This window comes from Eulemur rufifrons, chromosome 6 (assembly GCF_041146395.1).
Source record: "Eulemur rufifrons isolate Redbay chromosome 6, OSU_ERuf_1, whole genome shotgun sequence".
NCBI classification, from domain to species: domain Eukaryota; kingdom Metazoa; phylum Chordata; class Mammalia; order Primates; family Lemuridae; genus Eulemur; species Eulemur rufifrons.
The window spans coordinates 67598482-67621182 of NC_090988.1; the positions used below are offsets into that span (position 1 = coordinate 67598482).

Consider the following 22701-nt stretch of genomic DNA (forward strand, 5'->3'; position numbering starts at 1 on the left):
AAACAAAGATTAGACTGAAATACACCACAATACTCTCAGGACTCCTTATTTACCAATCTCACAAATCCAGAGGTCAGAAGAAAGAACTGAAATCCATCATTAAATATTTCCATTGCTCTTAAGTTGTGAATTATAGGGGTTGTGGCTTTAACATCTATTTTAGTATGCTTTAGTCATAGAGTGATTTTAAACACCATCATTTTAAAATTCAATAACTATAATTCTTCACTATGATCAAAGTTGTATGAAAATAACCAGATACATTATGCATAATTTGCTGTGATTTGCTATCTATTAAATTTGCTTACAGTAGATTTCCTTGCAACCAAATAAACCAGCTAATGAATATTTCAAATGATTTCAGATTTGCTAACAGATCTATTTACTATCAAATATATACTTGAGTTGATTAGCTATTAAAATGTATATGTAATGTAAAAATCTGAAATAGCATGAATTATTTTTCGAAATTCTATTTCCTTGTATAATATGAAACAAAATACATTTTTTAAAGTTTTTTATAATTTCTTTTGAGGTCTAAAAAGCATTAAAAGTTCTAGTAGTCTGTTGAAATAAAACATGTTAAATGGCATACAATTTGACTACTAATGTGAAAAAATAAGAGCACAGTTTTTTAAGTAGCTGATTAAGCCTGGAAAACTGACTGAAAATACCACATTTAATATCCCATTAACAAAATTAGATCACTGGGACAGAAAGCTGATGGGGAGGAATATTCAAGTGATTCTGAGTTCCTTTTTGGACCTGTTGAATTTAAGATATGTGGCAGGGCTGCCACATTGCACAACCCCATTTCAATTCTTAGTCTAGTCTTAAGTAATTAACCTTTCAAGAGTTTGCTACTACTATTTCCCTACAAGACACTACACTTGAAACTAAACTAGTTGCTGCATGTGCAAAGACTCATGCTGGCAACAAAGATAGCTGGTCTCCTATTAAGTTTAAGTGTGTGAATGTGGTTGAGCCCTGAACAAATTCAGCCATGAGTAACAGTTAATTAGTAGAACAGTAACAGTAGAAATAAGGAGATCTCAGGTAAGAATATAGGTCAGCTCCATAATACTTACCAAGGTGTTCTAAGTGATCATAAAGGTCATTTTACTCAAGAAGGAATCGGGGAAAAATAGAGTTAGGCTGAGACTAGATCTATCCATTGAGTTAAACAACTTCTGTATTAAAAATAGGTGGTGAGTAAATTGTATGGTATGTAAATTATTTCACTCAAGGTGTTACCAAAAAACTAAAGAAAATAAAACAAGAAAATGGGTGGTGGGTAGAATATCCAAGTACAAATTTTCAAAGACTAGTGCTTCATTAAAGAGTGGATTAGAGAATAGTTTGTCCAGAAGCTGCTGTCTCTCCACAATCGTTTTCAAGAAAAGCAACAGTTGGCCCAGAGGCCTCTAAACTGATGCTCAAATGCATTCTGGATTGGCACTGGCGACTGTCAGATACTCGGCTGCCTGCTGACCTTAGCAAGGGCATCACTAATGGCATCGAGATCATGCCGCAGCTCGTCCATGGCGCTGGTTATGCTCTTGGTATCTTTCAGGATCTGAATACTCCGTGTATATGGATTATACTTCACTCCAAATGGACGCTTAATTGTTTTGGTAAATTCTCTATTTAAGAAAACAAATAAGAGACAATCAATTTCTAGGGCATAAATGATGAAAACTAAATGAGCAACTGAAGACCTACTTCACACACTAGGCAAAAGACAAATCTTTGTTAGATACATGTGCAACCAATCTGATCTACTTCTCTGTACCATATGTGCAGAGGCCCATGGATTCCCTCACAAGTGGACAACCTAAAGTAGTCATAGATAATCTACCCTGGCATTACTGGGGAAAAATCCTATAGATATCTTTATTAATAATTTATTACTTTATACATCTCTTAACTACAGTATAGAGACCAATCCTAGCAGCTTTATCATTAGACATAAAATTGTGTCATTACAACACTTGACCATAGAATAACCCCTCAGTCATGCCTTATATAACTACACTTACACACATGTAACCTAAGTGTATGTAACATATAATGCACATGCGTGCACACACGTGCACATGCACACACACACACCTCAAAACAGGCCAGATATGGTTCTGACTCATGCACATATACATTCTTTCTGCTTAGAATGTTTTCCTCTCAAATGACCTAAATTCTACCCTTTCATTAAACACTAAATTTCTTCCTTTTTTATCTTATCACCATTTGAACCTCTCGTTTGGCTCCCCCAAGAACAATTATGTTCAGGACCCCAAGGGATAATTGTGCAGCTGAGGACAATTGTACAAGAGTAGGAGCTGAAATCCAGCTTCCAATCCACACCTGGTCTATCCAGAAGGAATCTCTTCTTCTAATTTGCATAAAGGTGCCATCTGTGCTAGAGGAAGCCCTGCTGGTATGGCCTAACTCCCCAACTGATGGTAAATCCCTGGAAGACAAGGACTATGTCTTCAGCCCCTATCAATCCCCGTCATCACAATGTGATCTCAGGACCTCTTCCACCAAATGTTGTTTCATTGATTCTGCTTCTAAAGTCCTTCTCTTTCCTACTACTTCTTTCTTAGTTAATGCTTTTGTTTTTACCTGAAGTATTGCAATAATCTCTTTAAAAGTTTCTCTGCCTCCAATATCCTCCTTTCCTAACCACACACAGCTAATTAATAAAGAATAGCTTTGATCACATTGTACATATCTCCTGTATTTTTCAATATCCTTACCTCTAAGCCTAAAACTTAATATATCTAAATACTATTTATCTTTCAAGTCCTTTCCCAAATGCCATTAAGCTTTTCCTGTTCCCCCAGCTGGAATGAATTGCTCCTGAATAAAATGCAGAACAATAATTTCATCTGTATCTAAGGCTCTTGTCACTTTCCATGTTGTTATATAGTGTATAACTATATATAAATTTGTTTATAGTTTATTTTTCCTATTAAACTATAAACTCTCTGGAAGGAATGAAAGAAAGCCATTTCTCAGTGTATCTGATTCATATTTGCAACTACACAAAATCATCATATGCAATGTACTCTAAATATTTGTTGTGAAAGGGAGATAGTTTATGGGCGGAAGGCTCCTAGTGGGCTCCAAATTATCTAGCTTTCTGCCACTTGTTACCATCACTGAGCCTATGTTTTACAGAAGAAAACGAAGGCATGAGGAAGATATTCTTTACCTCATTTTTTCCTTTGCATCTTCAAAACTTTCTGATACAAAGTAGACATCCTGAAAAGTTGTGATGAGACATTCCTGTTTGCAGGTAATCTTGGGATCAAAGGGCTTTACTTTGGCATGTCCAGAAAGTGCATGCTAGAGGACAAAGAGTCAGTGGATCAAAAAATACTATCTATTTTCATAGATGACACAACTGTCATAATTGGCACATCTCTGAACATATTACTAATGCAATGGGCCCCAACCTACAATTCCAAACTTATTTCCTACAGTTCTGTTCAGCCTACAAAACAACTCTGGCCTCTTTCTAAGCTAGCACGTCTCAACCTCAAGCAAAGCAAATGGCTTGCTCTTCCCCTTAAAGGCCCCAAGATCATCTCAATGGCTTTGTTCTAACTTTCTTCTTCATATAAGAGGCACCCAAGGATCTTTATTTATTCTTGTATGATAGCACCTACTTTCTACCCAGCATTAGTTGTTCTTTTACATAACTTATACCCACCACCAGGTGCTCCTTGAGAACAAGACAGTACTTTGGACAAGTGTTCTGCACACATCCATCACTCAACAAACATAAGTTCATTTATTCATTGTATAAATAATGTATCTCAAAGAAATCCCTAGCAATTATAGAAGTTACTGCTAGCATATCAGAAATGATAAGGAAACAACAAGACTTTGTAAGCAAAAAGTTTAAAACACTTCTTGTTTAAAAGATTGTGTGTGTATATATATGTACACATAAACATATATCAGAAAAGTTGGGAAAGAGAGAAAAATGGCTTCAAGTAATGATTACTGCCACCCAAGTATTTTCCATAGTAAGCTCTTGTTCAAATACAAAAACTATTTCAAGTTGTTTCAATCATATCAGGTGAATATGGTTATATGCAAAGATTTACAACTCTTACTTTGAGTTCACTGATAGAAGAAAGTAAGCCGGCGCCAAACACTCTTAGCTGCCCATCTTGTTTACATAGTCCAAACTCCACAGTGAAAAAGTAGCACTGCAAAAGGACATTAATATTACTTTCAGATCCTGAATAATTTCAACTCAAAACAAATTACAACTCTTAGTCAAAGTATCCCAGAATAAAGTCCAAGACCCCAGCCTAGTTCACAACTCTTTCCATAATCTGGCCTCATTCTACACCAGCACTTTTCAAACTTCTGTTCTGAGGACTCTTACATACTGTCAAAAATTTACTGAGAACCCCAAAGATCTTTTTTTTTGGTGTAGGTTATCCCTAGCTATATTAGATATTAAAAATTGAAACAGGCCAGGCACAGTGGCTCATGCCTGTAATCCTAGCACTCTGAGAGGCTGAGGTGGGAGGATTGCTTGAGCTCAGGAGTTTGAGGCCAACCTGAGCAAGAATGAGACCTTGTCTCTACTAAAAATAGAAAAATTAGCAAGGTGTGGTGGTGTGCACCTGTATTCCCAGCTGAGGCAAGAGGATCACTTGAGCCCAGGAGTTTGGAGGCTGCAGTGAGCTATGATGATGCTATTGCACTCTACACGGGGTGACAGATTGGGATTCTGTCTTAAAAAAAAAAAAAATTAAAGCAGAAAAATGTAATAAACCCATTTTATAATAACATAAATAACATTTTAATAAAAAATAACTACACAAAACAAAAAAGTGAGAAAAGTAGCATTGTTTTACATTGTTACAAATCTTTGTAATGTATGGCTAGATATTATTTATTGTCTGGCTAGAAGACAGATGGGTTCTCCTATCTGCTTCTGTATTTAACCTGTTGCAGTATGTTGTTTGGGTATATGAAGAAAATACAGCCTCACACAGTTATGTAGTTGGAAAAGGGTTGAGTATTTTAGTAGCCTTTTCAGATAACTGGTGATATTCTTCTTTGACACTGCATCAAAACTCAATGAATGCAGGCCGGGCGCGGTGGCTCACGCCTGTAATCCTAGCACTCTGGGAGGCCGAGGCGGGTGGATCGCTCAGGGTCAGGAGTTCGAGACCAGCCTGAGCAAGAGCGAGACCCCGTCTCTACTAAAAATAGAAAGAAATTACATGGACAACTAAAAATATATATATAGAAAAATTAGCCGGGCATAGTGGCGCATGCCTGTAGTCCCAGCTACTCAGGAGGCTGAGGCAGGAGGATCGCTTGAGCCCAGGAGTTTGAGGTTGCTGTGAGCTAGGCTGACGCCACGGCACTCACTCTAGCCTGGGCAACAGAGTGAGACTCTGTCTCAAAAAAAAAACAAAAAACTGAATGAATGGTAGAGTTTCTTAAAATTCAGCTGCAATGTGGAATGTGAACTCTGTCAATGAGCTGTCTGTTATATTAAAATCCACTTTCCACTTCGAAGGGCTCTTTTACCTATGCATGATTTTGACCTCCAGCACCCCATAAAAGGGTCTCAGGGACCCCAGGAGTCCCCAAAAGACAATTTGAGAAGCACTGTTCTAAAATCTAGCCTATTTCACACCACCTCACACACTCTGCTCCAGCTTCTTGTCATTTCCTGACACACTGAGCATCTCCTGTCTTTTCTTGTGTCCTCATCCTGAGATACTCTTCCTTCCTTGCTTGGCACCTTACTCATTTTTCATCAGCTAGACCAGATGTTCCTCTTCCATGAAACCTTCGCCAAACAGTTCTCTGTGCTCCCAGAGGAATTTGCCTGAACTTCTATACAGACTTTATCTCATTTGAATATAACTATCTCCTCACATAGTATATAAGCTCCTTGAAGGCAGGAATCAGGCCTTACTCATCTTTGTATTTCCAGCACAGTATCTTATACCCAGTGCTCAAAAATATTTTTAGCACATTTTTTATAAAATGATAAAATTTATCATTTTATTGGAAAATAGGATATATACAAACTATTAGCATTATTGTAATCTTGTGTTTCTCTAACTTTCTTAAAGCTCATGTCTCCTTTTGATAAACCTTAAAATTTTATATCCTTCTTTAATGTTATTTAAATTATTTAAATTAAGTTAAATATTAAGAGCAAAGAAAAATTTTCTAATGGTCATTTTGAATATGCACTTTTAAACTACACAGATGCTCATTCACCGCCACCACCCCCAGTTGAGAACTGCTGATCTATATTTCCAGATTTATACCGTTGCCAGTTTTTGCACAGCCTCCTCTGAAGCTCCAAGGGAAGCCAGGCCAATTTCTTGGGAGAATTGGGCAAAACTAGGTTCAGCGAAAAGGGGGATGTGACCTAATAGTTCATGGCAGGTATCTCTGAAATAGAGGTACAAGTTTGTCACACTGTGATTATGCTTAACATATATGTATAATCAAACATTCAATCAAATCAAAATCGAATATTTTCTTCTAATTGATCAGGTAGTGTTACTTTGGTGGTGGATCACAAAGAACACTAATCAAATAAAGAAACAATTTTGGTTGAAAAACTTGACCACTCACAGACAGGCACATGTAAGTGCACACCAGATACTCACAGACATCCACATCCCCCCAACCCACCCCCTACACACCTAAATCAGGTCTCTGCTCAAATGTCACCTTCTCAGCAAGGCCTACCCTGATCACCCTTTTCAAAACAGCAATACACACACCTCTATCCACGCATACCCCCATCCATCTCCTTTACCCTCTTTATCTTTCTCCATAGCACTCATCACCACCTGACATAACACACACACATTTATTTGTTTATTATCTGTAAGTTGTTTGTCTTATTTTTTTCAGTGTTACATCCCTATGCTTTGAATACCACCTGTCACCTAACAGGTTGTCAATTAATAGTAATTATTATTATTATGGCTAACATCTATAGAGCATGGACCATGTATTATGTGCCAGGCACCATTCTAAATGCTTTACATGTGCTAGTTTAACCCTCACAAAAACCCGTGAGCTAGGTGCCATTATTATAAATAAATATTTGATGAATGAATGGCTGAAGGAGAAGTACTTACGGCTCTGGGGTATAGAGGGGATCTGAGCTGTGTCTCACATATTGAGTGCAGTGAAAGACTCGAAAGGCTAAACCTGATAAAAAATCTCTCGGTGATAAGTAACCAGCCACAGGACGGATGGAAAAACCTGTACGTTCTGCAAAGCAAAAGAGAAAGTGGAGAAAATCCTCACCAGAACAGACCATTGACTGCAGCATTTTAATTCTGCCAGAGGTGCCGAGTGACACCTTGAGGGAGGACATGGAAGCTAAAATTTATTATTTGCGTACTAAGGGGAACTAATAATTACTAAGCACTGACCATGGCCAGGCAATGAGTATCACATCTCTTTTCATGATTACAACACGTGTTAAGGATTTTTCTTCTTCTTGTGACAATTATAAAACAGAGAGGCTCAGAGACTCAATAATGTGTCCGAGGCCACACAGTAGTTGGTACAGGTAGAATGAGAACCCAAGTCTCCTTATACTGTACTACCCCTTGCCGTTTCCCTAAACGGTCTACAGTATCTCCTAAATAATCTTACTTTCTTTTTGTAAAAACTCACTAACAAGATCTATTAATTTAGATCAGAACTATTTTTGAATCTGTGCCATTTTTAGCCAGTACTATCTCTTGTAAAGTATTTTCTTTATTATATCTACACTGGATGGTGCTCTTCCATCCCGCAACAGCTAAGACTGCACACATACTGTAAAAGGACCTGCCACTAGGTTTCGGTGGCTCAAGAGACTTCTGTAAGCTCTAATTTTAGCCTTCATCCAAAACCCTCAGGACTCTGGTATTTGGACGCTCCCACTTTGATGGGCAGACTGCACTGTCCAATAGAACTTTCTAAAATGGTAGAAATGTTCCATATCTATGCTATCTGATAAAGCAACCATATGTAGCTATCGAGCATTTGAAATGTGGTTAGTGCAACTGAGGAGCTAACATTTTGATTTAAATTTATGTTAAACATTTAAAATTTAAACAACCATATGTGTCTAGTGGCTGCCATATTTGATAGTGCAAGTAGCCCCTTCCAGCCGATGTTTTGCTTGAATTGTCTTTTAATTTTTGTTTCTCTCTTTGACGCTTGCCCTTGAAACACCTTCAGCAACGCATTCTGCAGCCAGCCCAGGCTCCAGACCCCAAGTGAACAACTTTCAGTTTTGTATCTATAACAAAATATTTCCTCCAAATCTCATGCAAATTTGATTTTACAGCAACTTCTGTAGTATATACTTGTCCATCTTTATAAGTCCAGCGCGGTGGTGTGCATTAATTCTCTATCATCCTTAATTGCTGTCTTTTTAAAGTTTTAGTTTTTGTAGGAACCACCTACATGATTTCTGCCCTTGTAGAAACTATATTGCCCTTTCCTGTTTAATTCTTAGTTTTGTGTATAGTTGTTGAATACTGAGAATTAACTCAAAAATAGTAATGTCAGACCATGATGGAAATAAGCTAAACTCTCTGAGTCAAAAACATACCTTCTCCTCCCCCATAAGGCAATCTTTTGAGATGATCTACTGAGATAAAAGAGAATATTTATTTTTTTTAAATATTATAGACCCTGGAGATCACTGATCAATCATTTTACTTTCCATACTAGCTAGACTAGTAAAGAGTCCTAGATAAAAATATATGAACAACTAAAAGGAACAAAATTGTCCTTACCCTTTGTTTATGCCTCTACTAGCACAACATCTTTCTTATGAAAATGGCAAAATCTTAGCGTGAAAAGGGGCATCAACCTTCCCCAAGACGCTTGAATCTCCTCCACCACATCCCCTGTGTGGAGCTTTTGTATGAACACCTCCATGGATGGGGAACTAACCATCTCATGAGCGTGTTCTATTTTCTCTTGTTGTTGTTGTTGTTGTTAATTTAAAAAATAAAATTCATTGAAATCTGATAATTATTTCCATTTTTACCAAAGAGAATCATTCACAAGCCTGTCCTATTTTCAAATGACTCTTTTAGCAAGATATTCTCCATTTTGAGCCAAAAGCTTGCAGTCTCTATAAGTCCTTCACTTTAGGGTCACATAGCAGTCCCTCTATTATATAAAACAGCTTTCAAATATTTAAATAAAGCTATCCCATTCCCTAAATCACCAAGTTAAACACCCTGAGAGTCCTTCAAATTTTACTTATGTGATACATTTTCAAATCTCCTTATAATTCTGTTCACTTTTCTCTACTCTTGCTCTGGGTTATGATTATCTCTCTTCAAATGTGGTGCCCAGTCCTGGATCCAATCCTCCAGGACACAGTACAGGAAAATGCTGACCTCCCAGATAACTGGACTTCATTTCTCTATTTAAAATGCTATCATGATCAAACAGAGTTTAACATTTCCTTTACAAAAAATTAATTAGCTTTTTACCTCTTAAAAAGTTTGAAACATCTTCCAGTTGTGGGATATTATCTTCCCGATATCCACAATATTTGGAAAGCAAAGGTAAGTTTTTGAGATACTCTCTGCAAGCATGGGTGGGGTAGAGTTTGTTGAGCTCTCGGAACACAGTTCCCCAGGTCTTAATCTCCTCTTCAGTGAATTCCACCTTAGGAATCGGGTCTCCACTGATGAGATAAAGGGTAGGAGTAGTTTTGAATTAGCATTTAATAAATAGTAACACTTATTTCACTTTCTATTTACTAAATGAACACTATTTATTCTATTCACTTATTTTATGGTCTCAAAGTTGGGTCTGTTATTTTTATAATATACTTACTGTTTATAGTTCATAGCCAAGTCTGCAAAATACTTTCGTCTTTTACGGTAGACATTGTCCTTGAAACCCTAATAATTAAAGATATGTTTTTAAATATCCATACTAAAACATACTTGACAAAGGATATTTAGGAAACATTTCATTATTACAAGAGCTATCATATTAAAGGGCTACATCATTGTAACTATGAGCAAGCATTGTTTACAGATTTATGATCATTTTTATTTTGAAGTCAGTGTTACATACAGCTTTATATTCTAGTAGCTGTAAAGATAAAAGATACTATAGATACAAAGATAATATAGTGGCTACAAAGATAAAATAAGGAAAGCACCACCCTAGTTAAATACATGGCTCTTTTCCAAAGGTGAGGTTTTTTTCTTAATCAATTGACTACATCTTCAATTATATTTACCTGTAATAGTAATTAATAATAAGAGTAATTAGTAATATCTGAAAGAGTTACAGCTGAATCAAGACTTATATTTTATCACAAAATACAAACATATTTATCATTTGTGGACACACTGATAATAATTAAAAACAGACAAAATGGTAACTTTCGAATTTATACTTATGAGAAGTATTTAAGAAAATGTAGACAAAAAGAGAAATCAAAAATCAAAGCTCAGGAGAAAATAGCCAAAAATATGTAAATAGTAGTAAAGGAGGGGACACCTGAAAAGAGAGAGTGAGACTCATCTCTTTAATACAGATATATGAACCCCTACTATGCACCTGGCCCTGTGCTAAAATCTGGAGAAACAGATATGAATAAAGCACAATCTGGGGCTTCACGGAGTTTACATGAACCAATTATTATGAAACAATATGATCTGCAGTATTATCATATTGCAGATATACACGGAATGCCATGAAAACTCAAAAAAGAAACTCATAAGCCTGTGTGTAAAGAGGATAGCGTGGCTCAGGGAAGGCTTCTCAGGAATGACTCCTGAGCTAAGACACAGAGGAGTGGAGATAGCACCATGATGGAAAAACAGCATGTTGTGCCTAAGAAAATACAAGGGATCCAATGTTGCTGGAGTTTGGAGAGTGAGGTGGGGCATGTTGAAAAACAGGTAGGAGCCTGCAAGTTAAAGATCTGCTAAGGAGCTTGGATTTTAGCCTTGGGTAATGGGAATCCACCAGTAGTTTGTTTGCTTTTTAAATAACAACTTTATGGAGATATCATTCACATACCATAAAAGTAACCATTCAGTGGTTTTTAGTATATTCACGGAGTTGAGCAACCATCTCCATCATCTAATTTCAGAAAAATTTTATCACCCCAAAAAGAAACACCATACTCATTAGCAATCACTCCCCCCATTCTCCCAGCCCCACTCCCAGCCCCTGGCAACCAGTAATCTACTCTCTCTTTCTATGAATTCTCCTATTCTAGACATTTTATATAAATGTAATCATACACTATGGGGCCTTTTGTGACTAGCTTCTTTCATTTATCATAATGGTTTCAAGGTTTATCCATGTCAGTAGCATGTATCAGTATTCCAAGTTTTATGGCCAATAATATTTCATTGTATGAATATACCTTATTTTACCCATTCATCAGTTCGATGAACATTTGGATTGTTTCTACTTTTTTGCTATTATGAATAATGCTGCTATGAACACTTGTGTATAAGTTTTTGTATGGACATACAGTTTCAGTTCTCTTAAGCATATTCCTAGAAATCAGTGGTGATTTTGGGGAGAGAAGGATAATAGTCATATCAACGTTTTACATCATTCTAATGACTATGAGGAGGATGGGTTTGAAGGTGGCAAGGCTGGAGGCAGGGAGACCAGTTAAGGAAGGTGGTAGTAGGAATGAATAAGGAAGAAATTTAAGAAATACTCAGGAGGGGAAAATCAGCAGGACTTGGTAGTAGATCAGTGAAACTAGTATACTCACTTTTCCATAAAAGATGCCCAGATTTTCTTGCCTCCAAACCTGTTCTCATATCGTTCCCTCCGGAATTGTTCTTCCTCTCCGACTCTTACCTGCTGGGATCTTTTCAGGCCCACTTGAAATGTTGCCTTTCCCTGATCTCTTCAGCTAGAAGTATTTGCTCTTTTATGTATATTATGGAGCAATTTGTTCATGTCACTTAGCACACATTTTTTACATTTTATCTTGCATGTGTTTATTTATATATGTGTGCTTTAGCTTTTTAACTAGACTGATAGCTCTTTTTGGGCAAGTGCTACAATTAATTGCAATAGTTACTCAATGAGATTATAGAATAAATGAATGGATCGGCTGGTGGCTGTCATAGGTAACACAGGTCACGTTCACACAGCTAGTAAGTGGGAGAAGCTAGATTAGAGCCCTGGTCTGTGTAACTCCACAATTGCACTCTCGTCTCTCTCCCCTCCCAGGAACCCATAGCTTTTTAAGTAAGCCGAATGCTCTGGATTTACTAATTCTCCAACTCTTGCCTGTACTGTACAATTTCCCAAGTAAACACCTTCCTATTTCATCAACTACCTGATAAACCAGTCATGCTGGGCAGTGTGGGTGGTAAGTCTTTCTCAGGCCCACTTTTATTTATCCTTCTTTCCAGTAACCCATGCCCATTTTAATAAAAACTGACTGCAAACACTGTCTTCATTTGAGTAAAACTTTTGGAATAACTCTCAGTAATAAGAACGCCAGGCATGGGACAGATGTTTTGGAGCCAATGAAGTCAGAAGGTTTTCAGGCAGTTAAGTCTCAATTCCACCAACATAGAGGTCTACTAATGCTTCATGAAATCTAGATTAAAACAAACCTGTTTAGTCTATTAAAAAACACTTTCTCCCCAAAAAAGTTGCCCTTAATTTTTAGTTTGCTTTAGATTATTTTCATGAAAAGATTTATTAAAAATATTTACAGGATGGTCTGCATCTAGTTCAGATCCATACATGAGAACTCTGTTGGCACAATGATCCAAGTCAGAAATCTTCTTTGGGAACCAAGGAACAGTTTCCATACCTGAAAAAGGCAAAAATCACTATGAGCTGAAGAGACAATCTTAACTAAGGCAATAAGGAAGAAGAAATTAAGAAATAAGTGTATTTGAATGAGATTTTTAATTTTAGCTTGTTCATCAAGGCAAAATTTATGCAAGTTAAGTAAACTAACTGCTCTATTTCTAAGAAGTAAATTTTATTAAAACATTTGGGGCTTTAAAAATTTTTTTTGAGTCTTCAAGTTGATTTTCTAAGTGTTGGAGAAATACTGTACTTTAGTAACAGATCAAAAGTTTTAAAAAAAACTTGAGCTACATACATATTTAGTTATCCTGCCAAAGCAGAATAAGAATGTGTAACTTATTTACAGACCAAGGGGCAAATTTAATAAGAACTTGGAATGTTTATTTCTGTTGATGAAAAGCATCTTAGAGATCGTTTATGTCTTTGCCACCTTGATCTTCTCACCATTCCACAGACATACGAGCCCTGATAAGACTCTGGATTTTTGTACATGCTGTTCTTCTGCCTGGAATATATCCCACTCCCACTTGCTGTCCCGCCCCACCCCACCCTTCTGTTTTCCTAAGAATATTCTCATCCTTCAAGAACCAAATCTAATGAGACCTCCTTATTCTGCCAAGTTTTACCTGACCCTGTAGGTAGAGCCAATTCTCTGTTCTCTGGGTTCCCATGACACTGTGTTTCTAACTCTCTGAAGGTTTTTACTATGTTTTATTATAATGTATCTGTTTATATGTCTGTCTTACCCAAAAGACTGGGAACAACTGTAGGGTAGGGACTGTATTTTTGTATATCTTAGTAGAAATATCTAACACAAATTGGTGTACCCTAAATATCATCTGAACTATTTAGCCATCTACAAGACTCTTCATTTTATAGATAAGGTAACCAAACTCCAGAGAGGTAAAGAAATTTACCCAGAGTAACTCATTTTTTTTTTATTATTATTTTTTTTTGAGACAAGGTCTCACTCTATTGCCAGGGCTACAGTACAGTGGCATCATCTTGAGCTCACTGCAACCTCGAAATCCCAGGCTTAAGTGATCCTCCTGCCTCAGCCTCTTGAGTAGCTAGGCCTAGAGGCAACATGCCACCACACCTATCTGGCTAATTTTTCTATTTTTTGTAGAGACGGGGTCTTGCTATATTACTCAGGCTAGTCTCAAACTCCTGGCCTCAAGTGATCCTCCTGTCTTGGTCTCCCACAGTGCTAGGATTACAGGTGTGAGCCACCGCACCCAGCCCCAAGGTAACTCATTTCTAATGGAAGACAGAGGACTAGAACTCAATCCTCTTGCTCCAGTGATTGTTCTTTATAACATAACCAGGAGTTGACATTCAAGAGATTTAACAATAAATACAACAGGGGCACTAAACACTCAAAATAGACACCAGCAGAATCCTAGGCTCCTGCTCTGCCAGGTGTTAACCCTTTAGTTGTTAATGAAGGGCATGGGACTCCTAGGGCAGGATCTGAAACAAAGGAGGCTTCAGGCATCGTGGGGAGCCCTGGAGGGCCTCGAGGAAGCAGCTCTCTGCCAGTCAGAAGTGAAAATCTATCAATATTCTAATAATTATGCATCTATATGAATACATAACAGATGAATATCTGCCCTGATTACACCGTAAATATTGTGACATAATCTGACGAGATTATTTTAGATTGAGTACCACATATAAAATGTGGCTACACTGTCCATTTATCTTTTGCCTCGAGTAAACTATAAGGATTTTTTCACAACTAGAGATCTTAGCCTATATCTTTGCTACCTGAGTATCTGAAACTTTCAAAGTCTTTATTGTTTTCTCATTTGCTTTTGGTGGGAGTAGGGACAGGAAGGAATGCTGTACATAGTGTATTTCACATCACAGTTGTCAACATTCTCAACATGTTCAATTTTTCATTTACTACCTGCTAGATGCTAAGCCTGTCAGAGTTACTAAGTGCTCAGGGATTGTGAATTGGAGGCTTGTGAAATCAAGGAATGTTTGATGATTTGAAAATTAAGAGATAACCTAATAGATCTCTGACTATTCTGAATTCTTTCTCATACTCAAGGTTTCCTTTTCACTTTGCTCCCACTAGATCAAATGTTGCTTTATAAATTTTCTTTAGTATTTTGAGCAATTATATTTTGTGTTCCTTTCTCTACTATACTGTAGGCAATTTGGAGAGACAGTGTTTTATTTTTATTCTCATGTCTTCAAGATAAATAGCAGTTAGGACACACATTAGGTACTCAATCCTCTAAGTAGTATTTGCACTTTTCAAACTTACCATCTTCCTTCACAGTAAAATTATCTGGTGGATTCACAGACAGAACATTAGTATGAGACTTCAACAAGTGAAAAATATCGTTCAATTGTTCTCCGTTGATGTCACAGTCAATAAAAATCTCAAATTCTGAGTTTCTTCTCTTTGATTTTCGGGACTCAATATGTAACAGGTTCACATGCTTCTCCTGTGTAAAACAGAGGGTAAATATTACATGTAACTGCCTCAAACGTTAGTAGTCTTTGAGCAGATTACTTTCATTACCACTAAAAATCTATTTCATACTTGTCATAATAGCCAAAGGGAAAAAAGGCTGTTTTTAGTGTTGCCAACCAACAAAATAATTCTCTCCTAAATGTTATGTACTACTTAAAAACTTTGCAAAATTCATCCCATCCTCCAGAAACCAATAAAATAACACCCACTAGAGGTCCTACAGATTGTCAGAATTAATTGGAATTCAAATCAAAATATTAAGTCTCCTGATAAAAAGAATCTTTTGAAAAGTCTCACAAATAAAAGCTAGTTTTCAAAAAGTAAGACTAATGGTAGTCCTTGAGAAATTAAAGTTTCCCTTGCAAAAAATGCATTTAATACAATTAGGTGAACAGCTTGAACACAGAATATTTAACACCTCAAATCTCTTAAACTATAATCTTAGTAACCAGCTGGACCAGATTACTGCTTCTGATCTCTTCCCATGTCAGCCCAAGCTGGGGGTACAATGTGCCTAAACCTGTGGGAGGAGGATATGTTCTCTTACCAGTTTGAGTAGACGAGGAAAAGCACTGGGGACATAACAACAAAACAAGAGAACCAATCACTCAACAGGTTTTTTTAACAAAAAAAATGAGAGGGTTAGAGCAGACGATCCCCAATACTAGCCAGTTCACCCTAAGATAACTTAGTGAACACCTGTGTAGCCAGGTAACGGCTATGAAGAACACAAAGAAGAGTAAGACATACAAGGAATTTACAGTCTAGTTGGCTAACACATGAAAAACTAAGAGGAAATACAAGTAATGAGTGTTCAGGTGCAGAAGATGTTCAGCAAGGGGAAAAAGCATCAGAGAGCAGAAGGTTTCATGTAGCAGATGGGAACTGAATTGAATCTTAAAGAGTAGATATTAATAGAGTAGGAAGGCAGAAGGGAAAAAGGAGGGAATGGGGTGACAGATGTAGCAGCCAGATCGCCCTCACATCCATCAGCGATATTTTAGAAATTTAAGTTCTTAAGAAATTTCTATAGCCCATTTCTGAAGAATTTACAATAATTTATATTTTAAATATAGTTTTAAATACTGATTTCTAGAAGAGTTTTATGCAGAAATCTGGAAAGTGCTTACCTGGAAAATTTTCAGTGCTTTCATAAGTCCTCCAACTTCATTCTTTAAGGAAAAAATGAGAGTTGCTCTTCCCCTTTCTAGGGAATGGTCTTTGTTCTCCTTGTCTTCAATCATGATGAACTTGGAGCAATTCTCTAAAACTAAAGTATTGCCTGGTGGGGTGGTGTGCCTATAGTCCCAGCTACACAGGAGGTCAGGGCAGAAGGATCACTTGAGCCCAGGAATGTGAGGTTGCAGAGAGCTATGATGACACCACTGCACTCTAGCCTCAGCAACAGAGTGAGACCCTGTCTCAAAAAATAATAAAATAAAATAAAAAGAAAGCATGAAAATATAAAAGGCTAAAAAAGAAGTTGTGCAACACAGACAATATTTGATAACTAAGGGCACTTTGAGATTTCCAAACTTTGTTTTCCTCACATTTTATAAAACCTGAATATGAAGATGTACTTTGTAAAACTCTAATGAGATCAAAATAAGACAAAACGTTGCCTAAAATATGCCTAAAATGTAATGGGCATGCAAGACATATTGGTAGTTTCCTTTTTTTCTAAATCAATCCTTTCAGGGCATGACTCAAGCCCCCTGGCTTCTTGCAATCTTCCCAACTAAATCGAGTGCTCTTCCTCTATGAAGGCCTACCTCCCCACCCCCCACAATTTTTCACTCATTATACCGGGTCTTCAATGGCTTCCCCAAATGTTTTATTCACATATGTCTTGTCTTCTAACAAGGCAGCAGGCTCCATAGAGGAGGGACAGGCCCTTCTATTTCTTTTGTAAACTTAAGGTCTGGCCAGCTCTGGACACAGGGGACTAGATGGGTAACTACTTACTAGCTGGGAGAATTCTGGTTCTGCTGGAAGTGTTTTCTTTCCTCTCTGCCCATGGAATACTCTAAGCCATGGGCACTGACACCTTTTCAATATTGGCCTACTAGTACTTCATGATTATAAATCCAACTGTGTGTGTGCGTGTGTGTGTGTGTGTGTTGAAGTGCAGACATTGTGGGAGATAGAAGTAAGGCACGATAACTTTGTATCGGTGACTTTCAGTAGAGAGATTCACATTTGAGAAATAATATCTGGATTAATAAATGGAAACTGCAGACTGAGGATTTATTCTTCTTAGTTATCCTTTATTCAGTCTTCATAATTGCCTGGTTTCACATTGTAGTTCTAATGGAATTAACTTTTAACAACTTAAATGCTATCCCTGATTCCACTGTCTTTCATCTGCCCTCACATGGATCTAAGCCTTGGCAGGGCCACTCGGAGCAGATACAGTGATGACAGGATGGGCTTGGAGCCAGCTAGAGTGTGTTCCAGTCCCCCACAGCTCAAACTGCACTCCCTGGTGGAAGCCTTCCCCGACCTCCCCAAGTCAACTCTTCTTAGAGTGCGTTACCATGGCACCATATGCCTCCCATTCATCAGTCACAGCTGCAGTGTAGCTTTGTTCCCCTGAGTATTTGTTTACATTGTCTCTCCAACTAGACTGTGAGCCCCACCCATAGCAGCAGAGATCACCCTGCTTTTACTCCCCATTTGTGTCCCCAGCACCTAGCACAGTCCCTGCACATAACAGGCACTGGATAGATGTCATTGAGCAGATAAATGAATGAAAGATTGATTAAAGACAGGATCCCTATACTCAAGGAACTGAAAATCAGTTAGGGAGAGAACAACAAGGATGAGAACTGTAATAGGAAGCACAGACGTCATAGTCATGGCAGTGACTAGAGCAATCATTCCGGTAAGCGTCCAGAGAGGGTTCCTTGAAGATGTGTTTGAACGCGATCTTAAAGAGAAGCAAGGGTCAAAGACAAAAAAATGAGGAAAGGGCCAACCATTACAGAGCAGTGAGAGATCACGTAGGCAAGGGGGGTGTGGGGGAGCGGGCAGATGCTTCTAAAGGCTCTGTGCAGGTGATGCAGGGGAGTTTGCAACTGATCTATGCCTATCCCAATGCCCGCTAAGGCTTCTCTCCGTCCCATGCCCACGCGTTTGCAGTGGATGGTCCTAGGGAACTGCTTCACTTCCTGATCAGGAACATAAGCAGACGTACAGCACCGAGCCCAACAACCCGAAGGCCCAAAACTCTGTCCCCTACACCGGCTGATTTCACCACAAGACATGCTGGCAGCCGACAGCAAACGTGTCTTGGTGATAGTGAAGTGGCCATCCAGCCAGCTAAAGCCAGCCTCCTCCCATGTGTGGACCACAGCAACAAGAACGCCCCATCCACCCCCACCAGCATCAGACATAGGATCCACAAGAACAAGTACCGCCGGATCTGATCTGCCACGGCTGCCATCGGCAGGGAGGGGGCCACTCTGCACAGCCAGAAGCCTGTGATGGTGAAGAGGAAGCAGACCCGCCCCACTAAGAGTTCCTGAGCCCCTCAGCCCGCAAAGGCAATAAATAGTCAACTGATTTTTTTTCAAAAAAAAAAAAAAAAATCCCCACAAATGCACAACAAATGCCCATCTAAGCACCACAACCAGTCAAAACTAAGGACAAGGTAGTTTTCCATTAAGTTAAAGTCTTGGCTTTGAAACGCTCCTCTGTGGGGGGATGCAAGATGAGAAACCTCATGCATTTCTGTCTTTCTGACCAGAAAGCTCTTGTGAGCTTTCCCTTTCCTCCAATAAAGCCTTTTTCTCAACTCATGCCGTGTAGCATTTTGGGGTCCCTCATAGGACAAGTAGCAGCCCTGAAGGGACTCACCTAACTTGAGAGAGGGTACAAAGTGCCAAATATGGCTCAATTATCATCAGCTATATGGTCATAAACAATAGTCCGTTACTAATTGCCAGAAGCTCCCATTTGAGAACATGCATTATTTGTCTCTCTGTGTCTGAATTGTAAGTATTCTTTTGTATCAAGGTGATTTTCAGTTTCATTATTTTATTTATTATGAAACTCCTAATGTGTATTAAATTCCAAATCTCAAGTGAATAATTTAGCAATTATTTTGCAAAAAAATAGACAAACACCCCAAAGCACAATTTACTGAGTTAGCCTGTACTTATAGAGTCCACATTTTCTCTGATATTGTCACTATGAGAAACAAAAGGAAGAGGATTCTGTAAATATTAGCTATTTCTTGTCCAATCGCTATTTTCACAATGTAAGCAAACTTTAAGAACTGGGAGTATCAGAGAACAGTAAAAAAAGAAAAGGAAAAAAGTGACTTTTGCGAGTCAGTGGTAACACTGACAAAATTCTAGATCTCCTGTCAGTTTGTCTTTCAACAATCTCCCAAAGCTTGGAATAGAGCTCTTCTTCTAAAACGACATGAGGATTTCCTTCAAGTTTCAAAACTGGCTCTTAAGGTCCCGTGGAAGATGCCATTGTAAGGAGATACTAACAGTTAGGGCTGGTCTAACTCTATCCCTTTGGGGTTCATAATTTCCTTTTCTTTCCTTAATTCTGGCATGGATCTAGTTTTGCCACCAACATCTCCTTAGTGGGCGGGGACAGAGGAGGGTGAAGCATACATTAATCGGATATTTATGATACGCAAGGCATTTTATATTATTTTGATTTATTTAGAGATATAATGAATTATTAATATTTGGAAACATTCCTATTCTCCTCATTTAAGACAAGATAAGAATGAAGTTCTCTAAGGAAATTTTGCTAAGACACTAGTAAAAACTTCTCCCAAATTCTGCCCCATTCCAAAATAAGCTTACAGAACATAAGGGCTTTGATCTTTACTAAAATTTTGCCATAACTTTGCCTGGTTGACAGAGCTTTTGAGGAATTGGTTCTTTTTCCCCGTCATTCAACTACCCCCACCCCCGGCCCCTTTCAAAGACCTCAATATTTTACTTTTTCCATTCTCTCTTCAACCTACCTACTCTCTCATACTCCTTCAGGGAAAAACCCCACAATACTAGTCTGGTAAGATAAATGGCTAGAAAGTAAGTGACCAATGGATCACATTTGTTTGAATCCGTGTCTCATCATGAAGTATATATTTTCTTAGTAAAGCAACACTCTGATCAGCCAATGCCAACTGGTACCCTTTTCTCATGAAAAGCAAGGAGTCGCTCTTCTACGGCATTTCCTGGCCTGACTAAAGATGAACTGGTATGAGGACTTGCCACAGATGGGACTAGATAAGGAAGGAAGACATATCATGAAGGAGGTCAGAAGATCAACACTGCCTTGGCAGAGTAGAGGGCAAGGTGTGTACACTGACCAACTGTTTTCTCTCCTTAGTTTAATCAGCACCAAATATACTCTAAATTTATCTGATCTAGGAAGCACAAAGCACTATTGAATTAAAGTCTTTTGAAAGCATGGATGTTGTTTGAAAACAGAACTAAAAGCTGCAAGACTGGTTGCAGGCAGGGAATCTTCTAGAGAATCTTGATTTTCTTTTCTAAATAGGGGGTGAGAATGAGGATGAAAGTGGAGATGAAATACAAAAGAAAACACTGCCCATGAAAAGCATACTAGGAAATAAAGGTACCAGCAAAGAAAGTGGAAATAGAAGACACATCCGTACCTGAAGATAATATTAAGATGATAATGCCTGATAAACATGCACAAATGGACTCCAGTGATAAAATATGTAAACCACAGATTATAACCTTACAGGAATAATTATAGTTAGAATTCCACTCTTCTTTGAAAATTGGACAGGCACCAACTTTTATTGAGTTAGCAAGTTCAACTCTAGCCTCTCTTTTCCCAAGCCTACTAGAGTAGAATATCAATGGGGAGTTCATTTTAAACCTCTGAAAATCAGAGTGTCAGAGGCACGGTTAAGCTTTCCTGTACTATTCACTGGATCTGAACTACAGGGATCCATGCCTCTTTGTTGATTGCGACCTTGCACCAACATCTCATCCTCTGGGAAGGAGGTGATGAGGGTAGGTGCCATGCTGAGAAGCTTTGCATCTGAGACTCCCTTTTCTTTGGGGTGTCTAAGGGAGGGTTCTCTTTATGAGAGGAGAAGAAAAAAGAGACATTGCCCTTTGAGGGAGAGGAAGGGAAGGCAGAAGAATGTGTCTGTTTCTGCTAACATAGAGAACTCTCCAGTTTCCTCATCTGCAAAATGCAAGAAGTATCTACCGGAGTTGGTTGTGAAGGTGAAATCAGACGACGTGTAAATGACCTGTTTCTGGCATACAAGAGGCTCTCAGAAGGATAGGAGGAAATAAGAGTGAGCTCCCCCGAGGGTACAACTCCGACCTCCCAGACCCGGCTCCCCAGGGGCATTTACTTCCCGGTAGCTGACTCTGCCCCTGCCCCGCGCCGGGCGAGCGCCGCCAATTCCCCGACAGTGGCCCCCCGGAAAGAGGCCACCCCACTCACCTCGAGCGCCACAGGCTGCGAGCTTAATCAGCCCGCCAGCCCGCTTGGCCAGCCTCTTATACAAGCGCGGCGCCGGCGCGGGCCAATGAGCGCCGGACGCGGCCCGGGCAGCGGCCAATGAGAAAGGAGGACCGACGGCGCGGGGTGGGGCGTTCTCCTGGCGCGCAGGGAGCGCCCGCCGGGAGCTGACCTCTGCTGGGGGCTGACGGGCCCCGCCAGCCTGCGCCCTGAGGCTCGCACGGCTTAGCCTTCAGGTGTATCTGACCGGTGTTTTAATTAAGCTAATGTTAGGTCATCCTTAACCACAGAAATCTAATATTAAACAATCCAGAGTCGGAAAGTCCCTCCAAATCAGAATAGCATCTATTATCTCCATAATGACCTCTCACAGGCTTGCAGTGCTCCTCCCCGGTTGGCGACCAAAGCAGGAATCCCCCCCACGTCCCACACATCTGGGTGCTTTGGGATTATCTGATACCCTGTCCCGCCTCATCCTTCTCCTGGTGCCTTCCTTTGTTCCCTGAGACAAGGCTGAACTTTGTAAAAGGTGAGTGCTCAGTATCTTTCTAATTTAAATTTTTTTTTTTTAAGCGGTAAGCAGATGAGCATTCTATGTTAGCAGAAAATCATGTTACGCGCTCTATGAACAACGTGACAACGAAGCAAAAAGTTGGAATAGGTATTTGATGAAGTGCTCAGTTGATTAGATCCCAAAGGGCTGTATGGGTAACACATCATATTGTAGGATATTCTTTTCTCCAATTTTTGGAAAGTCAGGTTTATTGATGTATAACTTACAGTAATAGTCATCCTTTTGAGGTGTACAATTCTATAAGTTTTGACAAACATATACAGCTGTGTAACCACCGAACAATCAAAATATAGAACATTTC

At 38.9% G+C, this 22701-nt stretch overlaps 1 protein-coding gene across 1 annotated transcript; it reads right to left on the reverse strand.

Moving 5' to 3' along the window:
- Positions 1-1468: 1468 nt before the first annotated feature.
- TPH1 (tryptophan hydroxylase 1) lies at positions 1469-16590 on the reverse strand. The gene is made up of 10 exons (XM_069469670.1): positions 16477-16590; positions 15134-15317; positions 12753-12853; positions 9874-9941; positions 9525-9721; positions 7152-7287; positions 6324-6450; positions 4128-4223; positions 3218-3351; positions 1469-1643 (listed from the first exon to the last, which is right to left on the reverse strand). Exons 1-10 carry the CDS (start codon positions 16588-16590, stop codon positions 1469-1471), a joined length of 1332 nt encoding a protein of 443 aa, XP_069325771.1.
- Between the last annotated feature and the right edge of the window lie 6111 nt (positions 16591-22701).